General features: G+C 40.4%; 2 protein-coding genes across 2 annotated transcripts; both read right to left on the bottom strand.

Annotated features, from left to right (window-relative positions):
- Nucleotides 1-79: 79 nt before the first annotated feature.
- Nucleotides 80-18,962, bottom strand: LOC119739934 (nucleotide exchange factor SIL1-like). The gene is made up of 10 exons (XM_038215075.1): nt 18,899-18,962; nt 13,509-13,550; nt 11,926-12,189; nt 10,052-10,293; nt 8,536-8,721; nt 6,585-6,706; nt 5,439-5,706; nt 4,588-4,655; nt 3,881-4,045; nt 80-2,987 (listed from the first exon to the last, which is right to left on the bottom strand). Exons 2-10 carry the CDS (start codon nt 13,519-13,521, stop codon nt 2,852-2,854), a joined length of 1,464 nt encoding a protein of 487 aa, XP_038071003.1. The 5' UTR covers nt 13,522-13,550; nt 18,899-18,962; the 3' UTR covers nt 80-2,851.
- A 1,746-nt stretch (nt 18,963-20,708) lies between these two features.
- LOC119739956 (coelenterazine h 2-monooxygenase-like) lies at nt 20,709-23,440 on the bottom strand. The gene has a single exon (XM_038215114.1). It carries the CDS (start codon nt 23,017-23,019, stop codon nt 22,027-22,029), a length of 993 nt encoding a protein of 330 aa, XP_038071042.1. The 5' UTR covers nt 23,020-23,440; the 3' UTR covers nt 20,709-22,026.
- Nucleotides 23,441-27,004: the final 3,564 nt, after the last annotated feature.

Raw genomic sequence — 27,004 nt, 5'->3', positions numbered from 1 at the left:
CAGATGTCGTTAGTCACCAGAAACATATTCCCGCACTGAGATTACAGACTTGACTTCTAAAACATTGAGATATCAACAATTTGTATCAGAATTCAGAAACCGTGTTTTTATTTTCCCAAATCCTTTTTACTTGCCAAGCACCTAAAAACCAACTCCCAAAAGTATAATACACTGTATGTTATATTACATACATGTATATCAGATAAATATTGCGATATATTTATAATACTCATTTCATTTTGAAAAGGATTTCTTCAAGCGATAATTTTCAAATTCAGGGTTTGCTCACATTTAAAAAGAAAAAAAAAACACAAGCAATTTTGTTTTTGACACATACTTGAATATTAATAAACTGAATATTGATATTTTGGATGTCAAAATGCAGACTGAATCGTTTAACACGACTATTCAAATGAACAAGTAAAATGAAGTTAGTTTTACTTATCAAATAACGATACTTATGCATATTCACAAAGAAACAGAAAACAAATACATTCCATTCAACTCGAGGTTTGAAAATGGCTTACATAGGCCTATGAACTGTTTTATTACTCCATTGCTCAAACTTCATCCTTCACTCATATTCTGTAAGTCTCACTAACTAGTGAAAAAAGACGGTTATTAGTCATGAGGTACAATGTAGAATGCCATGGTCCAGTGGTCACTGTGTTCGACTCATGTAGGATGGTGTGTGGGTTTGGACCCTGCCAGGAACATGGTGTTTGTGCCCTTGGGCAAGACACTTAACTACAATTGCCTCACTCCACCCAGGAGTATGAATGGATACCTGTGAGGGTAGAGGGCCAAACGTGTGCCGATATCGGTTGCCGTGTGGTCTCGTGACCTGATGAACGGGTGAATAATTGTAAACACGCTTTGAGATTGTTGATACGATGGAAAGCGCTTTATTAGCATTACAATTTATTTATTTATTTATGCAGCTTCTTAAGTCGATATAAATTGGATTTTGCCCTTCAGTGTATACTACGAGCTTGTGACAAACAGTTCATAAGACTAATCCAGTGGGACATGAACCCACGACTTCCTGCTTACCAGTGCAGATGTCGTATGTTCCACATCTAAGCTTGCCAAGGTTGGCTGGCCGGTTTAAATCTTAAATAGCAGTGGGGGGGGGGGGGGGGGCAGCGCAATCAAGATTATATCAGATCTGAACCAGCCAGCCAACCCTGACACGCTTGATGGTTAAGTGGCAAGATATCGATATTGCAAGTCGTGAGTTCGAGTCCAAACTGAGTAAGCTTGATATTTTTTCTCGAAATTTTTCCTGCCGAGACTAGTGCCACTGAGTATGCACTTACCAGTAAGGGTTAAGGGCAAAACCCAAAACTGATTTTAAATCTTCCTGATGCAAAATTTAATCTTTCAAAATTGCTACATGTACCGGGTATTCTTCTGAAGGAAACAAAAAGATTGATAGCTGACCCCTTAAAACCGAACTAAAATAACAACTTATAACACATCATTTACGATGAAATGACACAAACTCCAGCAACCCTCTGCACTGCCCATTTCCACCTACTCATCCAGAGTTGTCCTCTCAGTTTGTGGAAGCTGCATCATATAAATGGCGACAGCAAACCCAAAATATCAACAATATACATGAAGATGCAAGTCCAGAAACCCTCTGCACTTCCCATTTCCACCTTCTCCTACAGAGATGCAATTGGATCGAGCAAATCATCATCTCGACAATCTTTGAGAGTAACAGTTGCGAGGGTCAGACGGACTAGTCCAGCAACCCTCTCCAACACCTGTTTTCAACTGCTCTTCCAGATTTACTCTTGGTTCATGGGAGACGGGTTCCAGCAGAGCAACAATCTTTGGTAGTTTTGAGGTGATGGTTAGTAACTGTGATGTGATGCAACCCTTTGCACTACCCATTACAATCAGTTCCTGCAGAGTTAACCTCGTTTCATGGATGCTTCGCATGTGTCGCCTTTTCCCGAGGGTCAATCCCTATATGATTTGTGCTCTGATAAAAAGTCAAATTTTGTGCATTTTTAAAAGACCTCCCTCAAATGACACCTAGACGACCTTTGACCTCCAACTTCGGAAGAGTGGAGATGAAACCCCACCCAAGGATCACTCCATCCAAAGAAACATTTAAAGCATATTTTAACAATGACCTCTAATGACCCCTACATGACCTTTGACCTCAGTAATCCGGTAAAGAATCCTGTCTTCCCACCCAAGGGTCACTGCATCCAAGTTTCATTAAAATCCATGAAAGCTTGTAGAAGTTATACATGTTTTCAAAACTTCTAACATAGGTCTACGAACATATGGACAATCAAGCGGATGGGAGTTCTGGGGTAGGAACATTGTTGTCCTTTTATCCCTTTTTGTAAAGATTTCACCTGTGGGGTACCGTTTTTCTAAAGATTTCACTTGTGGGGTACCATTCCCTTTGTAGGAGTACCCAACAAGTAGCTCTGGTGTGTACGGGTCTACGGACATACGGTCATACAGAATTAAGGACTGGTAAGTGTCTCCCAAAACTTTGTTTAGGTGACACAAAAATCTTGGATAGTTTTACACTGATAGTGTCAACCGCACGAGAGTGCTAGAGCCATCAAGGTCAACTATTTTCACCTCCTCCAGTCTTACTCTTGGTTTGCAATTGCTGGGTACAAAGCTTCATCTCAGTTTTCTTGAAAAACAATTGAGAAGGTACTTGCAGCCGACCCTCAGTTTCCATAGCAAGATGTGAGACAGCTGGTTAAAAAAAATAATTCCCCAAACTGCCTGTTTTCATCTGCTCAAGCCGTGCTCTCGGTCTGTAGTTTCTGGACGCAAGAAAGACTTGATCGCAATAATCCGGGATAATTTCCTAAGGCGATAGTGACAGCTGACCCATGATGTCCGTGACAAGATGAGACAATTGAGTGAAGTAGTCTTCCGTACCACCCGTTTCCACCTGCTCCTCTAGTGCATGTTTCTCGTACTCTGACTTCAACTCTGACAATCTGGAAAACAAAAGTTAAGGAAAATTAGGCAATGTGGTGTTTCAAAAGAACTTTCCTGTTCCAATTAAAACTTAGTGTAGCAAATCTTTATATTGTGTCGTCTGTCAATGTCTATAGTCTCTAGCGATCGTGTGACGGTCCTACTTGATCGTTAGAGGGCGCGCAATGGATCAAGCTACAGCTACCTGGGCCAGCCGCGGTAGCGATCAGGCTCACTCGAAAGCCAGGCGTACGTTTCCAATGCAGTAACGTGGTCACCGCAAAGAGCCAGAGATTGGACAGCCAGCTTGCTGGCTGCATTTGGGCCAGCGTTAGCAATCAGGATTTGTTGCGGTTACAGGCTGGAGTCAAATCATAATGGCATCATGTACGCTGCATCCCCACATGAAAAGCTGAAGTGTGTTTAGCAATAATGACTCAAAAAAACTTTTGTGATCTTTTTACTCAGTATTGGGAGCGCAGTGATTGGTCACAGTTCGCTTGGATCATTGTCAGTTTCACCGCAGTGAATAGACTTCTTCAACGATACTACGGACGCTAATAGCCTCTGCTTTTCTATACCCAAGTTTGGGTTTATTGTTTGGGTCATGAAAGATTTCTTAACTTAACAAAAGCATTCCAGTTTCTTCTGTGGTCTTATTACGCAAATTTTATTCTGCACCTTGCGTTTGGAGTTTGAGTGTCCGGTCCGAAATTTCGAATTAGTGTGGGCATGCTTATACATGATTTGCTATTCTTTTGACAGGAAGAAGTTTTTCTTAGAGTTAACAGATTTTTTGAGTTAACCGATTTTGACTTATCGAGATTTCACTGTATCTATATCTTTAAATCTTTTTTTTTGTATTTACAACTCAGCAGAAGGAACTTTGCACTTGATCACTTGATGAACTGACCTTCCGATGAGCTGTTTGTCTTTGTAATAGTTCATCTGGCATTCATCCAGCAGGAGTTGCATTGCAAGGAGTACTTTCTCCCGGACGTCGTGCTCTGGTGCTTGGAGTAAGGACGGAATGATCTCACACCAACCTTGCTTCATCATCTCTGAGAGAAGATTGACCCTGTCCAGACAGAACAAAAAGCAATGTATAAGCAGGGGTAAAATAGGTACCATCACAACATCTGTGCTAATTACCAGTGTTGTAGTCGAGTACTGTTTTCCGAGTTACTGCCGAGTACTTAGGTTGCCGAGTACGAGTACAAGTACGAGTTTACTTGTAATTCCAAGTACAAGTTCAGGTCTCCGAGTATGAGTACTTGTATTCCGAGTACAAAAAAGAGTACGAGTACTTCTATTTCCGAATACGGCCATACCGCAAATGGTTCATTGTGCGTAATTGGCCCAGGCCCAGTCAGACTGATCTATATACAGACTCACGGCTAGCTGTTAAATGTGTTTTATCCGGACGTGCACAGAGAAAAATCAGGAAACTGTACTTCTCTACAAGCCAATCAACCATTTCCAACTGAAAGTTTCGATAATAAAATAAGGTCATGGTAAGTCAAGCTATATGGAAGGTTGAATATTCGAATATTCATTTATTCAAATTGACTCAACCCTAATTGTACAGAATTACTACCAATTTTTGTTTTTAATACTTACTGTTTATATTGCTGAATTCTTTGCTGCTTCAATGCATCTCCAACTTCTGATTCCTGTGTAAGAAGTTTCTGAAAATGGATAGAAATGCGTGCAATTGTCATGAAACAAGACATGTCAAGTTTATTAAAATAGAAAATAGATAAAAAGCAGTGTTGTAGTCGAGTCACCAACGTCGAGTCCGAGTCTGAGTCTCGAGTCACCAGCCTCAAGTCCGAGTCCGAGTCTCGAGTCACAAGCCTGGAGTCCGAGTCACTTGTTCTTAGGTGTTCACCAAACTAATGTATTTCATTTAAATTAGTTTATATCCATTCTGTCTTCTAAGTAAATCCCAGTGTATATAGTTTACATTGTGTGTGTACATTTTTTTTAGACCCAAAATGTGTTTTCCTTTTAATTCCCATCCCTAAAAAAAACCTCTTTCATCCCTTCCCTGCATGTTTTATCATCCAAACATTTTTCAAACATTATACGATTTTCCGCGGCGCTATGTTTTGTCTATGGAGTAAAAAAGAATGCTACATTTGTCGGACAAATACGTAACGTTATGTTTTTTCTTTCGATGAAAATACGTGACTCAAGTCGCAAATCACCAAGCTTGAGTCCGAGTCATCATGGGAGTCCAAGTCCGAGTCATTTTCCAATGTGACTCGAGTCGAGTCCGAGTCACGAAAAATGTGACTCGAGTTTGACTCGATTCAGTCCTAGACTCCAGTCCTACAACACTGAAAAAAGAAGAAATTTTTGGTTGAGGGTTATCACTTGTGTCATCACCATAGTGCATGAAGCGTATGGTGGAACATGTAGCAGACATGAAGGGCACACCCTACAATTTATAAATGGCAGATCGATACCTGTTCCAGCAGCAAGTCATGTAGAAGCGTAACAGCCTTGACTTGGAGCTGGAGCAGCCCTGGGTCTGACTCTCTGAAGAGTTCCAGGAAGCTGTCCAGACCGCCCAGCTGCAGGAACTTCACCTGGGCGTAGGGGAAGTGACGAACCAAGGAGGAGATGGCATACATGGCCTTCTTGCGGATGTCTGCTGGCTGAGAGGCGGTGAGAAGATGAAGGAGTTTTTGGATGGCACCCCGCTCTAGGGCTTCCACCTGAACCTTTGGATTGCTGGGAGTATAATGAAATGGAAGGAATCAACTTTCTTTCTCTGAGGCTGAATGCAATTTTTACATGGAGGCACTTGCAGGATTTTGCAGAATTGAGGAAGGTTCCTAGCCAAAAGGCCCTAGGGGTTAGTGTTAAACTCTTACTCCCTTAGGTTGCCTTTAACCCTAAAGGGGCCGGGGGGGGGGGGGGGCGGAATCTGCCTTCCCCCCCCCCCCCCCACTCAACTTTTTCGGCGTTAGCTTTAAAAAAAAAAATTGCGACCCGAGCTGTTCTGACTTTTTAGCCTCGAGCCTTGCGCATCTTTTAATACCAAAAACATCAAAATGGGACAACGGGGTGCGGTGCAGCAAAAACATTTCTGGCGCATAATTTCTCCATATACGTAGTGTACACAGAGCAGAATTACCATTCATGCATATGAATAATTAATTAGCCATAATTCCAAAATCCTTTGAGCTATATATAGTCATGAAATTTCTTGGGTATGTTCATGATAAGTTGTTCTATGCATGTACCGAGTTTCAAAATTTTTCGGCACTCGATGGCCGAGATCTTAGGGGAATCTGACCCCCCCCCCCCCTCTTTGCTAGGAACTTTCCGCATGGCCACTTCTTGTACTTTCAAATATTCACCTGTGGATTTACCAAAATTGAGTGCTTTTACTGTTTCCTATGTCTGGTCACAAAAAAACAAATAATGTCTTTAATACAGGTGCGGAAAAACTGTTGAGAACAAACCCTTTTTATTTAAATCTGATGTAGCAGCTGGGTTTTTTTTTACCCCACCTTTTCATGTACATATTTCAAGCAGTAAAACGCCATGGGAGATCGGGTGAAAAAAATGGCGTATCTCGTTTTTATTTTCCATAGGGTTCTCACCTCTGTACTGCAGAGCCCAGGACAAACGCAGCCTGTTTACGGATAACATCCCTTGTATCGTTCAGCGCTCTGATGATCAAGTCAAAACCACCAATGGTGATCAAATCTTGTGCGTTGTCAATCTGTATTAGCACAAAACAAAACAAAAATGGATTTACCCCAACTCCCTAGCATAATTTACTAGGAACCATACCCATCCTCGCAAATTCAAACACCATTTGGGAAACTGCACACACATATTTCTGACTTTGATTCTGGAGGTGCGCCAACCCAATGTAAAAGACTGTCAGTTTAGGGGTACTGTACCCATCCTGACAGATTCCAACGAATCATGCCGTTGGGGTTTGATGGGTTGAGTTCTGTTAGGGTTAAAGTTACGGCTTTATATTTAACTCAAAATCTCTGCCTATTCATGGTGAAGTTGCTATACTCTATTTTATACTTCAGTATGGTAGATACAATACACATCATCCACAAATTTAACTGGTTGTAGTCCTTTCAAACATTACAAATATCAGGTGGGAGACTTTTGAGACGTTGGTGGCAGCAAACACACTGGTCCTTTTCGATTGTTGACATCATGTTTAAGCTATAAAGCGTGCATGCTCGAAATGACGCAATGGAAAAAGGACCGGTGTGTTTGCTGCTACCAACGTCTCAAAAGTCTCCCATTGTAACAGCTGTAGAACAAACAACCAAGAGATTGAACCTGTGTAAACATGTGATGCACCATTCATTATACTTAAGTGTTCCAGTCGAGACCTTCACAAGACCTCACGAATAAGTCCTCACAAGTCAATCACAAGTCCATCAACAGCTAATCGCAAGTCCTCACAGCCGATCATCAGCCAATCACAAGTCATCAAAAGTCCTAATAAGTCCTCACAAGCCCTCACAAGTCCATCATAAAGTCCTCACAAGTCCTCACAAGTCCATCACAAGACAATCATAAAGTGCTAACAAGTCCATCATAAAGTCCTCACAAGTCCATCACAAGTCCATCATCAAGTCCATCACAACTCCATCACAACTCTATCATAAAGTCCTCACAAGTCCATCACAAGTCCTCACAAGTCCATCACAAGTCCATCATAAAGTTCTCACAAGTCCATCACAAGTCCATCATAAAGTCCTCACAAGTCTGCACAAGTCCATCCCAAGTCCTCACAGCCCATCAACAACCAATTATAATTCCTCAAAAGCCATCACAAGTCCCTTGCAAGTCCTCACTAGGCCATCATAATTCATCCACACCCAAGTCACATACTAAAAGGCATTTGTTCTTGTTCATCCCTGTTACTTGAGATCGGACATGTACATGTATGTAACTTCCCCTGATTATGAATGCACTTGTGATTAACTCGTGACCCAACTTCTGATTGCAATTGACTTGTGATTTGCTTGCAACCCAATTTGCGATGGTATAGACTGCATGTACAGGGTGAGTCAAAAATGAAACCCAAATATTGGGACCACTGTTTTAGTGAAGTTCTAAATGTAGTACTTTCAACATCTAGGAAATGAAAGCTCAATTCATAAGCTTTCTTTTAGTACAAAAATCATTCAAATCTCTAATGTACTTTTCAAGTTACGGAGTTTAAACAAAAGTTCTGTCCACGGACCACACAAAGATAAGTGTTCTTTCAGCAAAATGAAAACAAATCACATAGGGATGTGTGTAAATTGTTTTCGCTTTGCTGAAAGAACGCACACCTTTTGTGTGATTCGAGGACAGAACTTTAAAGCAGTAATTGTGTTTAAAATTCCATAGCTTGAAAAGTACTTGAGTGATTTGAATGATTTTTGTACTAAAAAGAAAGCTTATGAATTAGGCTTGTATATCCTAGATTTTGAAAGTGCTACATGCAGAACTTCACTAAAACAATGGTCCCGACATTTGGGCTTCGTGGTGTTTGACTCACCCTGTACAAACTGTTTTAATTTACTGTACCTGATGAGCGTAGAACTCCAGGTCAAACAGTGCTGCCTCTTGCTCCTCCACGCTGGCCCCTTCCCGCTGGAACTTCTCCACGAGCCGTCTCATGATCTCCACATCGGTCTCCACTTTCAGCTTCATCTCTTCAAAATCCTTCTTCAGTTCCTCCATGGAGCGAAACTTTTGCCTGATTTGGTCAATCTGAGGGATTGAGCAAAACTCTGATAAACAATTGTTTTCTTTGAAAAAGCAATTAAATTTGATACAGCAATGAAGCATGTATTAAACAAGCGCACTCTTCCACTCATGTTTTCAATTGCAACTTTTCCTCTCCTTCATTTATGGAAGGAAAACCTCCATGGTTCAATTTATTTAAAAAGTACATGTATTATCAACGCGTATATATATCGGTAAATGATCAGAGGTGGACAGCTGAATATTGTGGTATTTCTATTAAAATAGAGATCTAACTTGTGATTAGAGTATACATGCAAATTATGTAAAATTGTCACAGTTACTAGTCAATAACATGTACCTTATGCCTTATTTTTTTACATTTTCTAACTCGTCACTTTCTTTTGACTCGCCCTGTAATGACACTTTCAACAAAGTTTAAGATATTAATGACACTTTCAACAAAGTTTAAGATATTAAATCATTGTTATGACCACTGCTCAATTTGCCCATCTAAATTTTCTTAGACCATCTCTTGCTCTGGGGGTGGGGGGTGGGGGTATACTGCTTGATGTTTCCATTCTTTAGTCACAAATGGCTTATTCATGAGCAATAACCATCACTGCCCACGCAGTTACTAGGGCTGTGCCAAAGCCAAGTTCGAATAATTCAAAACAAAAGTTTTTGGAAAATACACATCAATATTTTATTCTTGGATTGGTTGGGGGGAGGGGCAATTAGTAGCAAAGTGTCATGACCACAGATGCAATGCAAACCCCACCCTCTTATCCACTGTAGCTGCTTGCCCCTGTAGTAATGCCCATGTAGTACACGTGGGCATCACTATAGAGGGGGTGTGGGGGGCATATCAATCACCTCCAGTCAAAGCATGGTTAGAACTCAACCCATCAAACCCAAACGACATGTTTTGTCGGGATCTGAGAGTCTTTTACATTGGGTTGGCACACCTCCAGAATCAAAGTCAGAAATATGTGTGTTCAGGTTTTCATATGGTGTTGGAATTTGCCAGGATGGGTAGGGTTCCAACACACCCTAACTCCCCAGCATGATTTACTAGGAACCATACCCATCCTGGCAAATTCCAACACCATATGGGAAACTGCACACAGATATTTCTGACTTTGATTCGGAGGAGTGCCAACCCAATGTAAAAGACTGTCAGTTTAGGGGTAATGTTCCCATCTTGACAGATTCTGGGGAAAAAAAAACATGTCCTTGAGGTTTGATGGGTTGAGTTCGGTTTACAAGGGAATTCGTAAATGTTAAAATCAGTCACTGAATTAATTTTGACTGCAAGTTGTGATGGTGCAGACCTGGAAAAGGTTTCAGAACTTACCCTCTCCTGATCTTGGACATCGTCCTGATCTGCTTTGAATTTCTTGAGGGCCTTCTTCAGCTCCTGGTGGGAAAGTGGATCAGTCCCCTCCCCACCTTCTTTACTCTCAGTGTCGATGTCATCATTTTGGGGGCTGGCTTTCTTCCGATATCGCTCCCCGTCATCGCCGTCCATCAACTTGGCCATCTTTTCCCCGGTTTTGAGGCTTATCTGCACGTGCAGGCCAGCTGGTATTGCCTGTCCTGATGAACCAATGAGCAAACAAAACAAACAAATGATTGTGAAAATTCTCTTTCAAGCTAGAGTTTTCATGTGCCGCTGACTAACTGGCAAGAATTTCAGCACAATATGAAACACATACGAAGCGAATTTTAAAGCTACAGTAGTACAGTCCATCATTTGCAGCTATCCAAAAAGTAACTGACATAGGCCTAATTATTGTTGAGAAACATACTTGGTTGAAAGATAGTAAGGGGACTAAACGCCCTGTGAAATTATACTTTCTGGCAAACTGTCATTTTGAAGAAATCAACGAAAGAAGGCCTTTCCAACGGTGCTTCTAAAGACGCACGGTTGGAAATTTCCGTTCATAGTTCTTTTTTTTTTAATCGGACGAAGCGCGCACAAGCGTTAACACGACGCACACACGCGCGCTGTTGCTATAATTTGTCGGATCAGTGCGTGACATCGCGTAGCTGCAATTGGCTCAGTGAGAATGTGTCTCGGACGCTGAATTCAGGCACTATTTAAAACATGATTAAGCAACGTTTGATTTGAAATTGAGATCCTAGAATGTTGTTTTTCTCGAAATATACAGCTGAAGCTGAGCTGAAACTTTATCAGGTTAGTTGTTAAGCACCCTCCTTTAGATTTTGAGCACTTTTGTTGCTTCAAACGCACAAAATGCACAAATTACAAATGATGGACTGTAGGCCTACCCCTTTAAATTGAATGAGCATGCGATATGTTTTATTTAGAAATTTGCCAATTTACATGTAGCCACTTCCCCGGGATTTCTATCAAATTTGAGATCCAACACTTCAAGTAAAATAAATATCAATGTACACAATTAAAAAACTAAGGTCTCAAGCAAGAATGATTACAATTTCTAGCCCAACCAACAAAGTGAATGAAAAGTCACCAGAGATACTTGTGAATAATTGAAGACTATTAAACTAGGCCTTTTTATGAATCTTGTATAAAATGGAAACTAAAATGGAAAGTCAACATTTTCAACATACATGTAATAATTTATGTTCATATTTATCAACATGTTTAATAAAATGAACAGCATGAGAATGCTCTTTTAACCTCATTTGTAAATCTATTTTGTGATACACAGGGTGGATAAAAAAAATGAAACAGAGATATTGCTAATTGCAACAGAAGTAGGGCACATGTACATCAAATGGAGATATCCTCTGTTTAAAATGACACCCTGATCATGTCATTACATTCACGGTTGACTGAGACTTGCGCCACTTTTCATGGTGAAATCCATTTGTTTCCCCACCTGCCTTGATTGGCAACCATAGCCTTTCATTCCGTGACAATTGACACAACAAAAACCACAATTGAAAAGTGGCGCAATTCTCTAAATAGACCCTTTCATAAAATTGATCACTGCTCAGTCAACCGTGAATGTAATGACATGACCAGAGTGTCATTTTAAAGTGGAGATTCAACCCTAACAGAAGATATCTCCTTTTGTTTCACATGTGCCCTACTTCTATTCCAATTAGCAATACTATCTCAGTTTTTTTATATCCACCCTGTATAAATAAAGCTCATTTCGTGGGGTGCAGTCACAATTGCCTAGATGTAGACGTTTGGCAAGTCATGTCACCTTGAAAAAATAATAATAATTTTCAAACCTTCTTTGATTGGCTGCCATTGGTCAGTAGGCAAAAAGACATCCAAATCCTCTGGATCCATTTCCTCTTCAACAGTAGCATCCATGCTGTTGTCATCTGTTTCGACCGCATCATGTGTTGGCACGGCAACCACCGCCGTCTTCTGCTTGTCTCGAACGTTGTCTCCGTGGACGCAGAAGTAGCAGGAGATGAGGAAGAGGGCGAAGGCCACAGTGTGGAAGACACGGATATTGCTGATTGTCGTCATTGTTATTGATGCTGTTCCTGTATGACACAGATTTGAGCAATTAGAAGCTAATGAAGGTTTGTATTTACCAGCAACACTAAATGCGTAGGCCTACCTTTTTTGTACATGGTGTAGGCCTATTGGTTTCGGGAATCCGGCTCGCAGCATGAGGGCTGTTTGATGATGCACTGTGAGCAGTCTGCGAGAAGGCGACGGAGATTGCATGGACTGCTCACAGTGCATCAAACAGCCGTTGTGTGCATAAGTGTCGCTGGTAACCACAGACCTCATCCCAGCTCTACCGGTGAATCTGCCGTGTCATGAGACTACAGTATTCCAAGCTACATGAAGACCTAATATCATTTAAGTAATTAAGATTTCAATCGCTCATCGGAGCTTGATAAAAAAAGGCCTTCAGTCTGAGAACAAATCCACCAGGAAATTTATTGGCAGTGGATATTAAGCCGGAGACGGCAAACCTTTAGCATGTTTAGTAAACGTTAGCTTGCTGGATATGCACTGAACATGTGCAGTTACTGTTTTTTTTGTACTTAGACATTTTCCGGTGACAAATTTTAGTCTGGCTCCATGCCAACATTATCGTTGTACTTCATATTCACAAGATGGGAATCAGACCATTTTACAATTTCAGAATTTATTTCCTTTTAAAAAAAAATCCTCCAGAGCCACAAATCTGAAAAAGAAAATGTAATACTCTGCAATAAAATGTTTGAGACATGTTAAAGTAATAAAAAATGAATTTTCCCATTTTGGGGGGATGGGGGAAAAAAACCTTAAAAATTTTGCCAGCAGGGATCGAACCCGGATCTTCCTGCTCATGAGATCCGTTGCTTATCCACTAGGCCACAGGTGCTGCACAACCATTGGTTAAATATATCTTATACATGTAATTCAGGCCTATCTTAGAGAGTACAGCACCCTCTTATGATAGGGATTGCCGCCGGCAATATATCCACTATCAAATTTATTTTGTACTTTTTAAAAGTAAGTTAACACTAAAATAATGTCATCGTTGTTTTTGTAGTAATGGCAAATTCTTGTTGATCAAATTAATTAAATTTAATGATGTTCTCATCAGTGACACCAGTGCGATTTTCAAAAGTGAGAAATCAGACACTTTCCAGTTAGCAAATGTTTTAACATGGTCTTTAGGGTATGTGTGGCATCACACAATCGCTGCCAAAGAGATCAACTTCACCCCAACTTGTGTTATAATTGAAGACAAATCCATATTATAATATTATTTAGCTTGGGAAAAGTGCAATCATCAATTAGGGAAGAGTTCCGGATACGGACGCCATTTATCTGCGGCCAAACACATCAATTTTCACCTCACCTTGTGATTTCATTGAAGACAAATCCAGGAGGCTCCACAAAACTGAAAAAAATTCGGGAAAAAGGTAGCTTCATGAATATTTAATTTAAGTCTTACTTGAATGGAGACCTAATTAAATACATCAAACATGTCAAGTACTAGGTCCTCAACTAGCTTGAGTAACTCCAGCTTAACAAGCTCATCAGGAATTCACAATGATGAGCTTGTTAAGCTGGAGTTACTCAAGCTAGTCCTCATCGCCAACAAGAGATCGTGTGGACGAGTGGTAATAGTTATAACTTTAATATAAGGCAGGTCTGAGGAGGGCATGAAATAAAGTATAACGCAGTGACTATCGTTACGGCAGCCGTAACGCATTTCCCATTTTCTTTGGCTACGGTAGTAGGCCTACTGCAACTTTTATAAAAACATAAGAAAATATAAAATTAGAAGGAAAAAAGTGAATTTGAACGTTATGAAATTCGGACTTTCCCTTTTAAAAAAAATCCTCCAAAGCCTCAGGTTAGAAAAGGAAAAAAATTCGAGTGCAAAACTGAGATGCGAACCCGCAACCTCGCGGTGCAAAATCCTACCCTCTATCTAGTCCGAGTAACTTGGACCCAACTTATCGCCTTTTTAAAAATTTGGACATGGTCTGGCGATAGTAGGGTCCAAGCCCATTCCGAGACCTAGACAACACAGTCACTGACAGTCCCAAAAACCAACATTTTCCAACAAAAAACATCAGATTTCACCTTCAAAACGGCCTCCAAATTACTAGATATGCCACCTGAGGTACAAGTAGACATCGATAATTAAGATAGTTGTACTGAAGTTTACTTACGATCCGGAAAAAAAGTGAAATTTTCCGTTCATTTCGGAGAGCTCCCCTCGCGATCTTGAAAACGTTAAATTTGCGATCGTGTTTAAAGTTTGAACGACGCGATTTCTTCTACATGCCCAGCGTACATTCGATGGTCCCCGTATCCCGTATGCGATTCCGTTACCGAGCGCGCGCGATGCATCGATTATGATAATGAGTCACGTTTGTAAACACATACATGTGCATTTCGAACTGTAAAAGGGAATCCGGAACCAGCTTGAACTGGTACCCGCTATAAAAGCTGCGCTAGTTCCCGACTCCCTATTATCGTTTGAAATGCACATGTGTTTACAAACGTGATCCAGTCTACTCATTATCATAATCGATGCATCGCGCGCGCTCGGTAACGGAATCGCACTCGGGATACGGGGACCATCGAATGTACGCTGGGCATGTAGAAGAAATCGCGTCGTTCAAACTTTAAACACGATCGCAAATTTAACGTGTCCAAGATCGCAAGGGGAGCTCTCCGAAATGAACGGAAAATTTCACTTTTTTTCCGGATCGTAAGTAAGCTTCAGTACAACCATCTTAATTATCGATGTCTACTTGTACCTCAGGTGGCATATCTAGTAATTTGGAGGCCGTTTTGAAGGTGAAATCTGATGTTTTTTGTTGGAAAATGTTGGTTTTTGGGACTGTCAGTGACTATGTTGTCTAGGTCTCGGAATGGGCTTGGACCCTACTATCGCCAGACCATGTCCAAATTTTTAAAAAGGCGATAAGTTGGGTCCAAGTTACTCGGACTACCCTCTATCGACTGAGCTGTCGGCTGTCGCACTGCTCGCTAAAATGTGGGGAAACAAATAATTATATACCTGCGTGCGTATCAATAAAGTACACATGTATCGTAGAGGGCGCTAAACAACGGCTGCCGTAACGATAGCCACTTCGAAAGTACAGTCGTTTGACCGGTTCCGCAATCGCAAATCGTCTGAAGCTTCTTGTGGCGAAAAAACGCGCTTTCACAGGAAGCTACCTATCTATAAATATGCGCAAATTACTCACCTACTTCATGATATGAATAGTTTTCTGTGATCGTTTGAAAGAGAAATTTGCCAGGACATTTTGTAGAGGTCGGTGCTTTGACCGGTTCCGCAAATGTTTTCCGGTTTCGCAAACGGCGCCCTCTGCGAGACTGGACTGAAAATATTCCTTGTTTACTGGCCAAATCTAGATCGTTTTTGCCCCCAAACCAGCCAAGAAAAGATATGGATTATATTTCCCTGTGCATGAGCCAAGGTCTGCACATTATAATGCGTCCAAATTTACAAAATGTAACTCCATGAAAATGTTATGGTTCGTTGGATTTTTTTTACGTTATAATTATTTGACTTGCTTCAATCCAATTAAATGACTTTCTTGCTATTTGTGCATTCTGTCTATCATCTTGCAATCACTAATATTTTGCTTTTTTGTTGTCTTATTTTTATTTAGACACACTCTGACGTTGGATAGAACCAGACACAAACCTTGTACCGAATTGCTCCAGTTGGTTGTTTTTTTCTCACATAAGCACAGACAAGCTATTCATGAATTTGAATTAATATTTTCTCCAGGATCATTTTTAATTCCTATGACACTTAAGGAAGTTACTGCATGGCTGGATGAATTGGAACTGAATCATTGTCTGCAGGGGAGCACTGTTTATTAATATTTATTTAATTATTATTATTTATTTACTTTTGTTTATTCCCTCCTCCTTTTTTTTCATTTTACTTTTTTTTTTGGGGGGGGGGGGGAGTGTTTCAATTTGTTCAGGGTAATTACAACACAATATGCTTAATTTTGTGTGCACCAACATCCAGTAGGGGGAACCTGGGGGCCGAGAGGGGAGGGGGAACAGGCCTCAGCAGGCCAGATACATACAGGCCACATACATATTGTTTCACATTCAAATTAAATTTCACAAACAAATTAAAACAAGTTGTTAAAAATGTCATAAATCCTATGGCTGTTTCATAGCAATGGCAATTTCTAATTATAATGTTCAGTTACTCCTCATACGTTGTTGCACATATTAACTATGTACATGTATCATGCTTGGGCAACTGTATTAGCAAACCTCATCTACTGTTCGGTGATGCTCTTAAAAGAAAATGTCAACACATTCATCACGAATATCCCAATAACCCTTTCAATATATTGACATGTGATACCTGCATGTGTAAATGTAATACAAAACTAAAGCACTCAAGAAGCTACCCCTTTTAAATCCAAAAATATACGTGTCATATAAATAAATGGTGATGAATCACAGAAATAGACATGTTCTGTGAGTTTTTCATGCAAAGTAGCATTGTTTTTCAAACACCTCACTTCTCTTTCACATGTACTGGTTAATAAAAATGTATGTAACGCCTTTAAATTTATTGCCTTTATGACACCTGCATGTCTGTTTAATTGTTATACACAAATAATTTAAGCACTCCAGAAGCTAGCACTATACAAAAAAAACTTGTCACATAAATAAATTAATTCAAAGAAATGGTGATGAAGACACACAGCTACATGTACTTTCACTATAATATTCAACTTCTTCTTGACCTTCACAGGTAAAACTGAAAAAGATGTGCTGATGGCCTCTTATGGCCTATCAGGAGGCTGGCGTAATCCATATCAATTCGTGAGCGCTCCTTTTCAAGCGTCCACACAGGAACTGATTTTTCCGCTATGGGAATTGCCATCAAAAACGGCGCCTTGATTGTTTTTTTTTGTACACCATTGGAAAACGGAGCACCGCTTTGACTTGTTAAAAGAATATAAGACAGACAATTTTATTCTACATCATACTGATATAAAATATTGAATTTATATTAAAAACAAAGCCCGTACTTTTCAGGATATATATTGTTGTTTTAGCAGAATTTAACACGATTCTGTGTGTAAATCGAGGTTTTCAGTAAACCCGCACCGCTTCAACTCGCCGTAAACACAAACAGCGCCACCGTACGGCATTGTTAAAAAAAGTGTTGTTAGGGAAAGTTCTGGTCTAACTAATTATCTAACATGTATTTTGATTGGACATTGTTAAGGCCCGTACATTGAGGATTGAAGAAGACGATCGCCAATCATAACCCTGCTCAAATACGTCGTGGGCATTGCGTTGTACGTGCGTACACTACGCTCAAATCTTGTCACGCCGGCCGGCCGCTCACGTACACACACACAGTACACGTTGCGCGTACGCGCATTTGTATTACATTTTGTTACAATCGTGCTATGCGCAAAATCGGGTTAAATCAGGTAAAATAAAAAGGAGCGGTTTTGGCCATAAACAAATTGATATGTTCTTCTTTGTCTTTGGCATTGTCTGTATGAAAAAGAAATTTTATATAAAACGTTTAGTTTATGACCAATTGAGACAAAAATGAGAAATGGTTTATAGTATTTGACAAATTTTGTGCTCCAAGAAAACATTCAAAATTTGTGTCTCTGTACTGACGAGAGACTGGTCTTCATTATGAAATATTAGTGGACCTATTTTTCTTTTTGTTTAAAAGGGTAAAGAGTCAGGTTAGAACCCACCGAAAAAAGGATAATTTTGAATTTACTATATTACTGGAAATGTCCTTTGGGTTAGAAACATATTATTATGCACTATTCTTAATTGGTCCCCACAAACCTCACCTCCTAGCCTGGGCTAACTCATGCACCCTGGATGTGGAGAGTTGTAACTCTAAAATGGATTCAAACCCCTTAGGCACAACCGCTTCAACATCAAGTATGGGGTGAATTTTTTTAGAGCAAAGTAAAAACGTTTAGTGGGAAGTATTAAGAAAGATTTTTGTATTTTAAATTTTGAAGTCCAAATTTTTTGTATCCAAAACGTGCTGTCCGGAAGCTGGACAGAAACAAAATCATTTTGTTTCAATTTAGTTTTCAATTTTTTGCACTGAACACCCAGAAATGATCATCACATTCGACATTTTTAAACAAGGATTAATAGAAATTCTCAATTTCTTTGTAAGTTGTAAAAAAAAAAAAAGATTCATGCCAAAATAAATAAAGTGCACCGCGCTAGGGGGCCGTCATCAGCACTGGTTAATACAGTCACACCATGGCCAGTGTATTGTATAGGCAGTATGAATGCGTTTGCGGAACCGGCCAAACGACCAGCAGTTACTCTGGTGGGTATAGAAAAAAAAATTCAAAGACTTCAAATCTTATATTTGTATGGTGGAATAATGAATAATTTCCGAACAAGTTGCATCAATCGCCATGATTTAATTCCCCTGAACAATCGTGTAGCAGGCCGACAAACATGAAATCACGCTTCCGTGCGCGTTCCATTTCGGCAGTTCGTTAACGGCAAGTGACGGTCGTAGGGGATTTATTTTTAAATGTAAGTGAGTATCCTAAAACTAAAACCATTTTTGAAAAGTAGATTGAATAACCTTTCCATCGATACCAAAGTTTAAGTCCTTGGTGTTTTCGTCTTCCTGAAAACGAGAGCTAGTTTTCCGAAATTGCGGAACTGGTCAAATTGCGGAACCGGTCAATTGACTGTATAAAGGATGTTACTTACTTTTTGGCGCTTGAAAATTTATTGAAAAAAAATAGGCGTCCGTATCCGGAATTGTTTACACTCAATGCTCATTCACTTCACTCACTTTCACTTTTTACCTAGCCTACGTCTTAGTCTTATCTTATTTTTCGATGGTGACTTTAGTATCGACTGATCGAAGCGAAATTTTGGTATAAAGTGGTCTTGTTCTCCTTCCGATCGTAGACTGCTTATACACTTTTACAGAGTGATTAATTTTTAGGCCCCACTGTCTTTTAAATCACGATCCGTGGTTTGGACACGTCACGTTTACCTTATTTGAATTGTAAACAACACGTGTACTTGTTCAATGCGTAATCGAATCCTGTTTGTGTACGTACGTACGTACGTGTGTGGCTGACGAAATTTCTCGTTGTAGCGCCACCAACAGTTAAGTTCTGCTAATTTCTCAAGTTAGACTTGCTCCCGGTCCCTCCATTCCGGTAAATTTTTTTCCACTCAACCTCTCGGCCCCAGGGCTTGCTTTATTTTTCAACCTCGTTTTTCAATAGCAAGTGATGGGAGTGCACTGCTCGACACCATGAGAACGAGGTTGACTTCCACTTGCTACTGGTCAAATTACAAATAAGCTGTTAGTTCTGATTATGTCACACTTTGTTTACATTGCTTTCTTATGGGAACCTGGTGGGGACGACAGACTTGTAGCCCCATAAAAAAGCGCACAAGTAAACAAATGTGTGACTTCATCAGTACAGTAGCCTACAGGGGCATATGTAACCCAGAGATGGGGGGGGGGGGGGGGAGATGAGATGAGGGGGAGGGGGATTGAGTGAAGGCTTGCTGAAGGCACAACCTGCTTTGAGGGGTATGGGACTATGGGGGCATGTCCCCCGGAAATTATGAAATCTACGATGCTTTTTCCGGCAATCAATGCAATTCCAGAATACATTTTAGGAACTTTGGCATCCATTTATTATTTTTGGCCCCATTTTAAGATCATAAATTAGTCGGCACTCCCCCCCCCCCCAAAAAAAACCTCTAGATCCTCTAGTTTTAACGGAAAATTAAACGAAAAAAAAATTATTCCAATTTTTGGCGTCTGCAACCCTCTGAAAAAGGAATTTCATTTTGCTCACTACAATTTAGTCCGGCAGCGAATAGTTTGATGTTTGTGAATACAGTCAACTCTCGTTAGTACAAACTCTGTTAATACAAAATTCTGGTTATAACAAACATAAGGCATTGGTCCCAACTGTGCATTTATGTGCACAATGAATGGGACTGATGTTCCTCTTAATACAAAATTCTGATATAACAAACAATTTTGCTAGGTCCAAACGAGTTTGTATTAACGAGACTCGACTGAACTAAACATGGTGGATTTTTTTTTTCTTTTTTTTTTCGATGTCTCTTTCTAAAATGAATACCTTTTATATTTCTAGATCAACAGCAATTGAAAAAAACAGATCTATAATCCTGATGAAACCCAAAAATAGCACGGGGGAATGCATCTTTACAAATGTTTCAAGAATAATTCAAATGCCTAAATGATATTTAACATTATGAAATACATGTAGAACAGCCAATTGTACCCAATAGCGTACATTACCTCTCCTATCAATAAGTGCATATATTTTGTTAATTTGTTTATAATTATTCATATCAAAATTCATTTTCCCAAATTCAATTTCATCTGCAGTAAAGTGTGGGAAATGCAATTAATTCACCACACAGATTCTTAATCCAAATTCTTTAGCCCAAACCTCTTAATTAATTAAATAAGTACACTTGAAATACATGTATCACTTCAACACAATATCAACAACGAATCTTCAAAACTTTCAAGATTGAACATAATTTTAATTCAACTTCAGTTAAATACAAAAATCTCATTTTCCAAGGCATCCAATTAATTCCGATCAAATAAACGGCCTCTTTAGACACTGAATGAACATGCGCTTGAAAACAGACTAAAGCAAAAACATCAACATTTCATTGTAATACTGGAAAAAAAATTCTCCTGCATTTTTACAATCCTACAAAGAAAATGGTCATGTCACAAGTTGAACATTATTATTGACTTCTATAGTCCAGTTAAAAATTATTTAAGTTCCAACATTGTTGAACAAGGTTGGACATTTCAGTAAAAAAAAATAACTCAAACTTTTAGTATTTACATAATTTTTATCATGTATTATTGAAATGTAATAATTTTATTCATATTCATATAGACAGTGCTGAAAACAAATGCAAAACAGAAACTTATTTTATTAAAACTGGTCAAAAGTAATGGCTATAAACCACACTGACCAAAAAGTCATTTCTCCAGTTGGCAAATATTACACATGCATTGCTATATATTCAGTTGTCAGCAATGTCAGCAGGATTTTATTTTTAACATGATCAACTTCACAGAAAATCAATGCAAATTTCTGACATACACTACATTGCTTTATGGCAATACAGTCTCCCAATTGGAAAGAATGTTGCAACCTGACGCTACCTCAGCAGTTGTGTACAAAAGTCTATGGAGAGTCAAGAAAATTTTCTAAAATTGTACATGTATTTCCTAACATAATTGAAAATGTTTTTCAGTCCCAGATTCATGTCTCATCGTCATTTTCGCAATGATTGATCTTCATTGAGATGATATATGAAGAAAAGAGCAGCGTCTGGTTGCAACATGCTTTCCCCACAATCAAGTATAGTGGGAATTTTACCAGTATATGCTAGTCTGCTCTGCAGTCCATTTTCACTGACAAGGCATATAATTTCCGAATCAACTGATTGCATGAACAATTAAAACAGCTGCATCTTAAACTATTCTATTAACAATGTACATTTATTCCCCCCCCCCCCCCGCCCCCAAATTTTTGCAAGAACTGTGGTTTTGGAGGATGGGGTGGGGACTTCAGGTGCTATAACTAATAAAGTTGATTAAGTCCCTCAAATTTTCGAGTTTATTTATTTTCATTTTTATTTTTTTATCACCTTTTTTCACAAATTTCTCAAGGTTTAAAACAAAAATTCTAGGATTTTCTGCCAACAAAAAGTCATTACTTTCGGAAACCCACTATACATTCCAAAACAATTTTTGAAATACCCAGAGTTGTTTTTCAAATAAAACTGTACCAATTCACTTTGATTAATTACAGTTCAGACAGGAATTTATGAATGGCTTTGCCGATGTCATCAGCTGAATCCTCCTGCAAGAAGTGGTAACCCTTGACCTTGGTCGTCTTCATATTAGGCCAATCAGCACATCCAATGCGGATTGCTGGAGAGAAGAATCCTGGGTCTGCGTCGATGAAAAGCTTCGGGATGTCAGCTGACTTAGACAGCCAATCACGGTAAGCATTGACTATGGCAACCACATCTTGCGGTCCCTCGGTTTCAAAAGGGATTTCACGTGGCCAGGTCAGCGTCGGGCGTCGGTCTTCGCCTGGGTTGCGGAACGGCTCGCGATACGCCTCCATCTCATCGCTGCTCAGTTCCCGGATGATGGCTCGTGGAAACAGCAGCTCCACAAAGAGGTTGTTCTCCAAGACCATGCCCTCCCCAGCATCGGAGCGCAGACCCTGGAACATCTGCCTAGCAATATCCGGGAAAACGCTCCAATCCGGAACCGTGGCTACAATGCTCTCCATGTGAATGATGGACTTGACTCGGTCTGGATGCATGTGGCACCAGTGGAAGCCCAAGCCGGAACCCCAATCGTGGCACACAATGGAGACCTTGTGTGGCAGACTGACGGCATCAAACCAAGCCGACAGGTACTTGTAATGCTCCTTGTACTTGTAGGAAATGGGAAGCTTGCTGGACCGCCCCATGCCGATCAGATCGGGGGCAAGGCACCTGCGTGAGCCCTCAACGTGAGGGATCACGTTACGCCACAGGAAAGATGATGTTGGGTTGCCATGCAGGAACACCACAGCATCGCCGGATTTCTGGCTGGGATCCGAGTCGTAGTAGCTCATCTCCCCATCTAGAATCTTGACCCGACTGCATTTCCCCCACCAGTCGTCTGCCTTGGTGATATGGGGAGCTGCACTGGACACCTGCCTGCCTGCCACGGAGGTAGAGGCGTTACTTGGGTGCAGGAAGCCGAGAACATTTGTAAGTACGCGCAATCTGGACGCCATGATGAAGCTGAATGAGGAAATATCGATTCCAGGCGAAACTATTTCCCCCAATCACCAGATTCGGAATGGCTAAGTATCGAATCAAAGTTGAACAACACAGAAACGACAGAAGAAATAGGTCAAGGCCTACATGACTTTTTCACCTTTCGGTAGAGCTTTATATTGCACAAAACTTCTCTTAGATAGGCTACATTAATAAATAACCCCGTAGAATTAGAAAGATTTTAAGATTGTGTTTGATTCCATTGTAATTTTTATGTAAGAATCGATACTTTATTTACGTCCAGAGTCGAGTTGATGTCTGAGGTTGTTTGGTCCCATCGAAATATTCAACAGTTTGTTTGATGTGTAGATAACACCAAAAAAGAAAAGTTGCAAGTCACTGATGGTACCGATTAGATTCAGTTGCAACACACTGTCTGTGGCCTAGTAGCCGCGCCAGGTCAGCTCAGGGGCCGAGGACAAGTCCCATTCTCAAATGGTTGGAATTCGTGAACGGCCTTTTTAGTAGGCCCTGGCGCGCGCATTTCAAGGAGACTAGCCTTCGAGAGTGAAACGGACATCGCGTTTACCACGAAAGAGAACCCAATGACAGTTGGAAACATCGTTAAAGCTAATGTACACCTTTTGCAAACATTCCAAAATATCATGAAATATCGTACTTGATTGTAAGTAAATAATAGGACCATGCATCGTCCTGCCATGTGAAATCGAGCATCATTCCTCGCGGTTGATACCGATGGGAAAGAACCACCGCGTAAACGTCAAGGGCGGATCCAGAACACAATTTTTTGGGGGGCCAAAAAAAAATTTGGTCCCCCAAAAAAGTGGGTCTAAAAAATTATGGCGTGGGGTTCGGGGCCCGCTTAAGGGCCCCGAAAAATTTTTGGATTCTAGATGCTCTGTGGTGCGATCTGAGGCAATTTCTGACCACTTTAACCAATTTATTTTGAGAAAAAGATGGTGGTGTACTCATTGCCTGCCTTTATTGCGATGTCACATTAAAAAAAAAAAAAAATTGGTTTCGTTTTTGGGGGGGGCCATGGCCCCCTTTGGCCCCCCCCCCTGGATCCGCCCTTGGTAAACGTCTGCTTCGCGTCGAGAAACAAACGAAGATGCTTCGCACATTTTTCTTGAGAACTAGGCATAATCTACTGAACTGAAATTTGACAGGTTATAATAACCTGCTTATTTATTGTATTGTTGTTCCTCAGAGTCGGCAAGAACCCTCTTTTTTTTGCATACACAACTAGGCCAAGGCCTACACCATACAATTTTTGGCTGCTTAATTTCTGGTAATAGCTGCATGAAAGTTCACCCCCTGGTGGCGCACCTCCCCAATTCCGGAACCTTGAATAGGATATGTAAAGTGAACATTTATAGGATTTGCGATTATTTTTGGTACATTGATTTCTGAAGAAAATCACCCCGGAAACAGGCGTGTGTAAAATTGTTATACTAGAATTTCAATTTATGGAAATTGATAAACCACCTGATGACGTGGAAGAGAATATCGTGGCAATAACTGACCTCTGACTTCCAAAAATGTACATGCATGCGGACAAGTGTAACTCGGTGTATACTCGTACGTAGGTGAACAATTATGAAATAATTTCGTGGCGATTCCAAAAATAATTTTAAAGACTCCGACTTTTACACGAATTTTGCTATTCGAGGGGTCCGGAAGCGCGCCACCAGAGGTCAAATTTCATTGGCAAATCCATAATGGATCGAGAATCCTGAAACTTTCCCAAACACGGCAAATTGAAAACCAATGGGGGGGGGGGGGGCTTGACACCGAAACACCATCGACACAAACAGCAGAAGACAGATCTGCGATGACACATTGAGTGATGCTGTTTTATAAGCGCTTTACCACAATAACCTACTTTTTTACTAGTTCATTTTACTTTTAATTTAATGGGCATAACGATTTTGTTTTGTTTTAATCTTCACCACAAATATGGGGGGGGGGATCCAATTGCCCACTCCTGGTAAAAACAAAATGGGGGGGGGGGGGGTTATACCCCTACCTATATATCCTGGAATTTACGCCCTTGTGTTATATATCCACAATTGTGAAAGTAACAAAATATGCCAAAAAGTTCTGGCAATCGAGTTAAGGACACGTCTGGACAAACGGAAAATGGAAATACCTACTTCATTGCTTGTTCGGGCTAAAATGTAGGGGCCCCGACACAAATAAAATATATCTCACCGCGTCGTGAGTTTTACTAAGAGTCGCCGCGAGTAGATATTAACTCGTTTTGACAAAATGTTTGCCTCGGCGAGTAATATCCACATACATTTTCCCCTCATTTCTCCGGTTGTCTCCATTCTTCCGTAAATTCCACAGCTATTCCGCTATCATGATGTATTCTTTATTTTGTCCCCCTGTTCATTTCCGGTTATATTTTAATTTGTAGACTCTGGTGTACAACCTTCCACCTTGTTACTTAAAACAAGAAAAAGGAAAAAAAAAAACTATTTGTTTCTCCGTGCATGACAAACGCGCTGCTTAACTGCTTCTTCCCCAACCTCGTCCCCAATGCCTACTTTATTTCCAACCGCGTTTTCAATAGTAAGCCCTGGATAGCAAACTTACTTCCTGCATCCTGATTCGATGCTGCGCAGCAATCGGTTAGTAATGGATTTACACCGTATACAGGCGCGGATCCAGGATTTCTTTAGACGGGGGGCACACCTTTAGAGCATTTGCTGCGAGGACTAATGTATAATGCGAGCGCGTAGCGCGAAGCCCTTACGGCGTGGGGTCCGGGGCCCGCTTAAGGGCCCCGGGAAATTTTGGATTCTAGATGCTCTGTGGTGCAATCTGAGGCGACTCCTTGTTTCCCCCGAATTATTTGAGCAAAAGTTGTAAAGCTTATGAGGATTTTTTTTAAAATATACATTAATGTTTTTACAAGTTTTAAGGCGTGGGGTTCGGGGCGCGGGCCTACTCAAGGGCCCCGGGAAATTTTTGATTCTATAGATGCTCTGTGGTGCAATCTAAAGCGATTTCTGGCCCCTTTTCAGTAAAATGTTGTAAAGATTGTTGGGTTTTTTTTTTTCTATATCGCTTCGGTTTGCGGTAACACCATGTGTTTCTTTATTTTTTGTTCATTGGTTTAAAATTGTACTCTTGTATTTCTTCTGTTCTTTACTTGATAACCAGGTATTTTCGACGGCATTATCAATTTCTTGCAATTTATTTTGGAAAAAGAATTGGATAGGCTTAGTTTGTAGGAAGATCTGCCCCGAGGACTAATAATGCGGAGCGTGAATGTATTTCGGCGTGGGGTGCGGGGCCCGCTTTAGGGCCCCGGGAAATTTTTGATAATTAGATGCTCTGTGGTGCAATCTGAGGCGATTCCTGGCCCCTCTTTCCCGGAGTTAATTGAGCAAATTGTTTTAAGTTAAATAAGCATTTTTTTGATTGGTTTAATATATACTCTTGCTTTAACAAGCGTTTTAAGTTTCTTCGTTTTTCACTTTCGTCTGCATGTTTTCGTGCATTTTATTTTTGAAACGGAATTGTATAGACTTAGTTTGTAAACTTTTGCAAGGATGCTTTCTAATGTTTTGTATAAAGTTTAAATTTTCAGTTTATCAACAAGATAAGATTTTCTACGGAAATTTTATACGGAAGCGGACATGTTTTGGACTCGATCCTTGAAAGCGCGTGGAAGAAATGCTGGCCCCCATGACCAATAGTGTGGTCCAAAGAGCACACTATAACGGCCGTCACAAGTGCACGTGCGTGTTTTTCGTACGGGTACATACGCTCAGAATCGCATTTCATAAACCGATATACTATGCAGGGTTAAGTATGGAGTACGTACGGTGGGATCGCGGTTTAATTCGAAGCTTCTCGAGTTCCCTGTGTCATACGGCCACACAATGTTTGCAGGCCGGTATTTTTGTTAGAAGGTTGCCCTCCTCCTTCCCTCCATTTCTCTCACCTCACCCTCTTTTCCCCCTGTTT

The sequence above is a fragment of the Patiria miniata genome, unplaced genomic scaffold, assembly GCF_015706575.1.
Source record: "Patiria miniata isolate m_02_andy unplaced genomic scaffold, ASM1570657v1 HiC_scaffold_4, whole genome shotgun sequence".
NCBI classification, from domain to species: domain Eukaryota; kingdom Metazoa; phylum Echinodermata; class Asteroidea; order Valvatida; family Asterinidae; genus Patiria; species Patiria miniata.
This window is presented reverse-complemented; position numbering and strand designations above follow the sequence as displayed.

Coding starts and splice junctions, on each gene's coding strand:
- LOC119739956 (XM_038215114.1), bottom strand. CDS start 23,019: ATGGCGTCCAGATTGCGCGTACTTACAAATGTTCTCGGCTTCCTGCAC.
- LOC119739934 (XM_038215075.1), bottom strand. Junction 8,722..10,051: donor ATGTCCAAGATCAGGAGAGG/GTAAGTTCTGAA, acceptor TCAATCCCTCAG/ATTGACCAAATCAGGCAAAA. Junction 5,707..6,584: donor CTGGGCTCTGCAGTACAGAG/GTGAGAACCCTA, acceptor TTATACTCCCAG/CAATCCAAAGGTTCAGGTGG.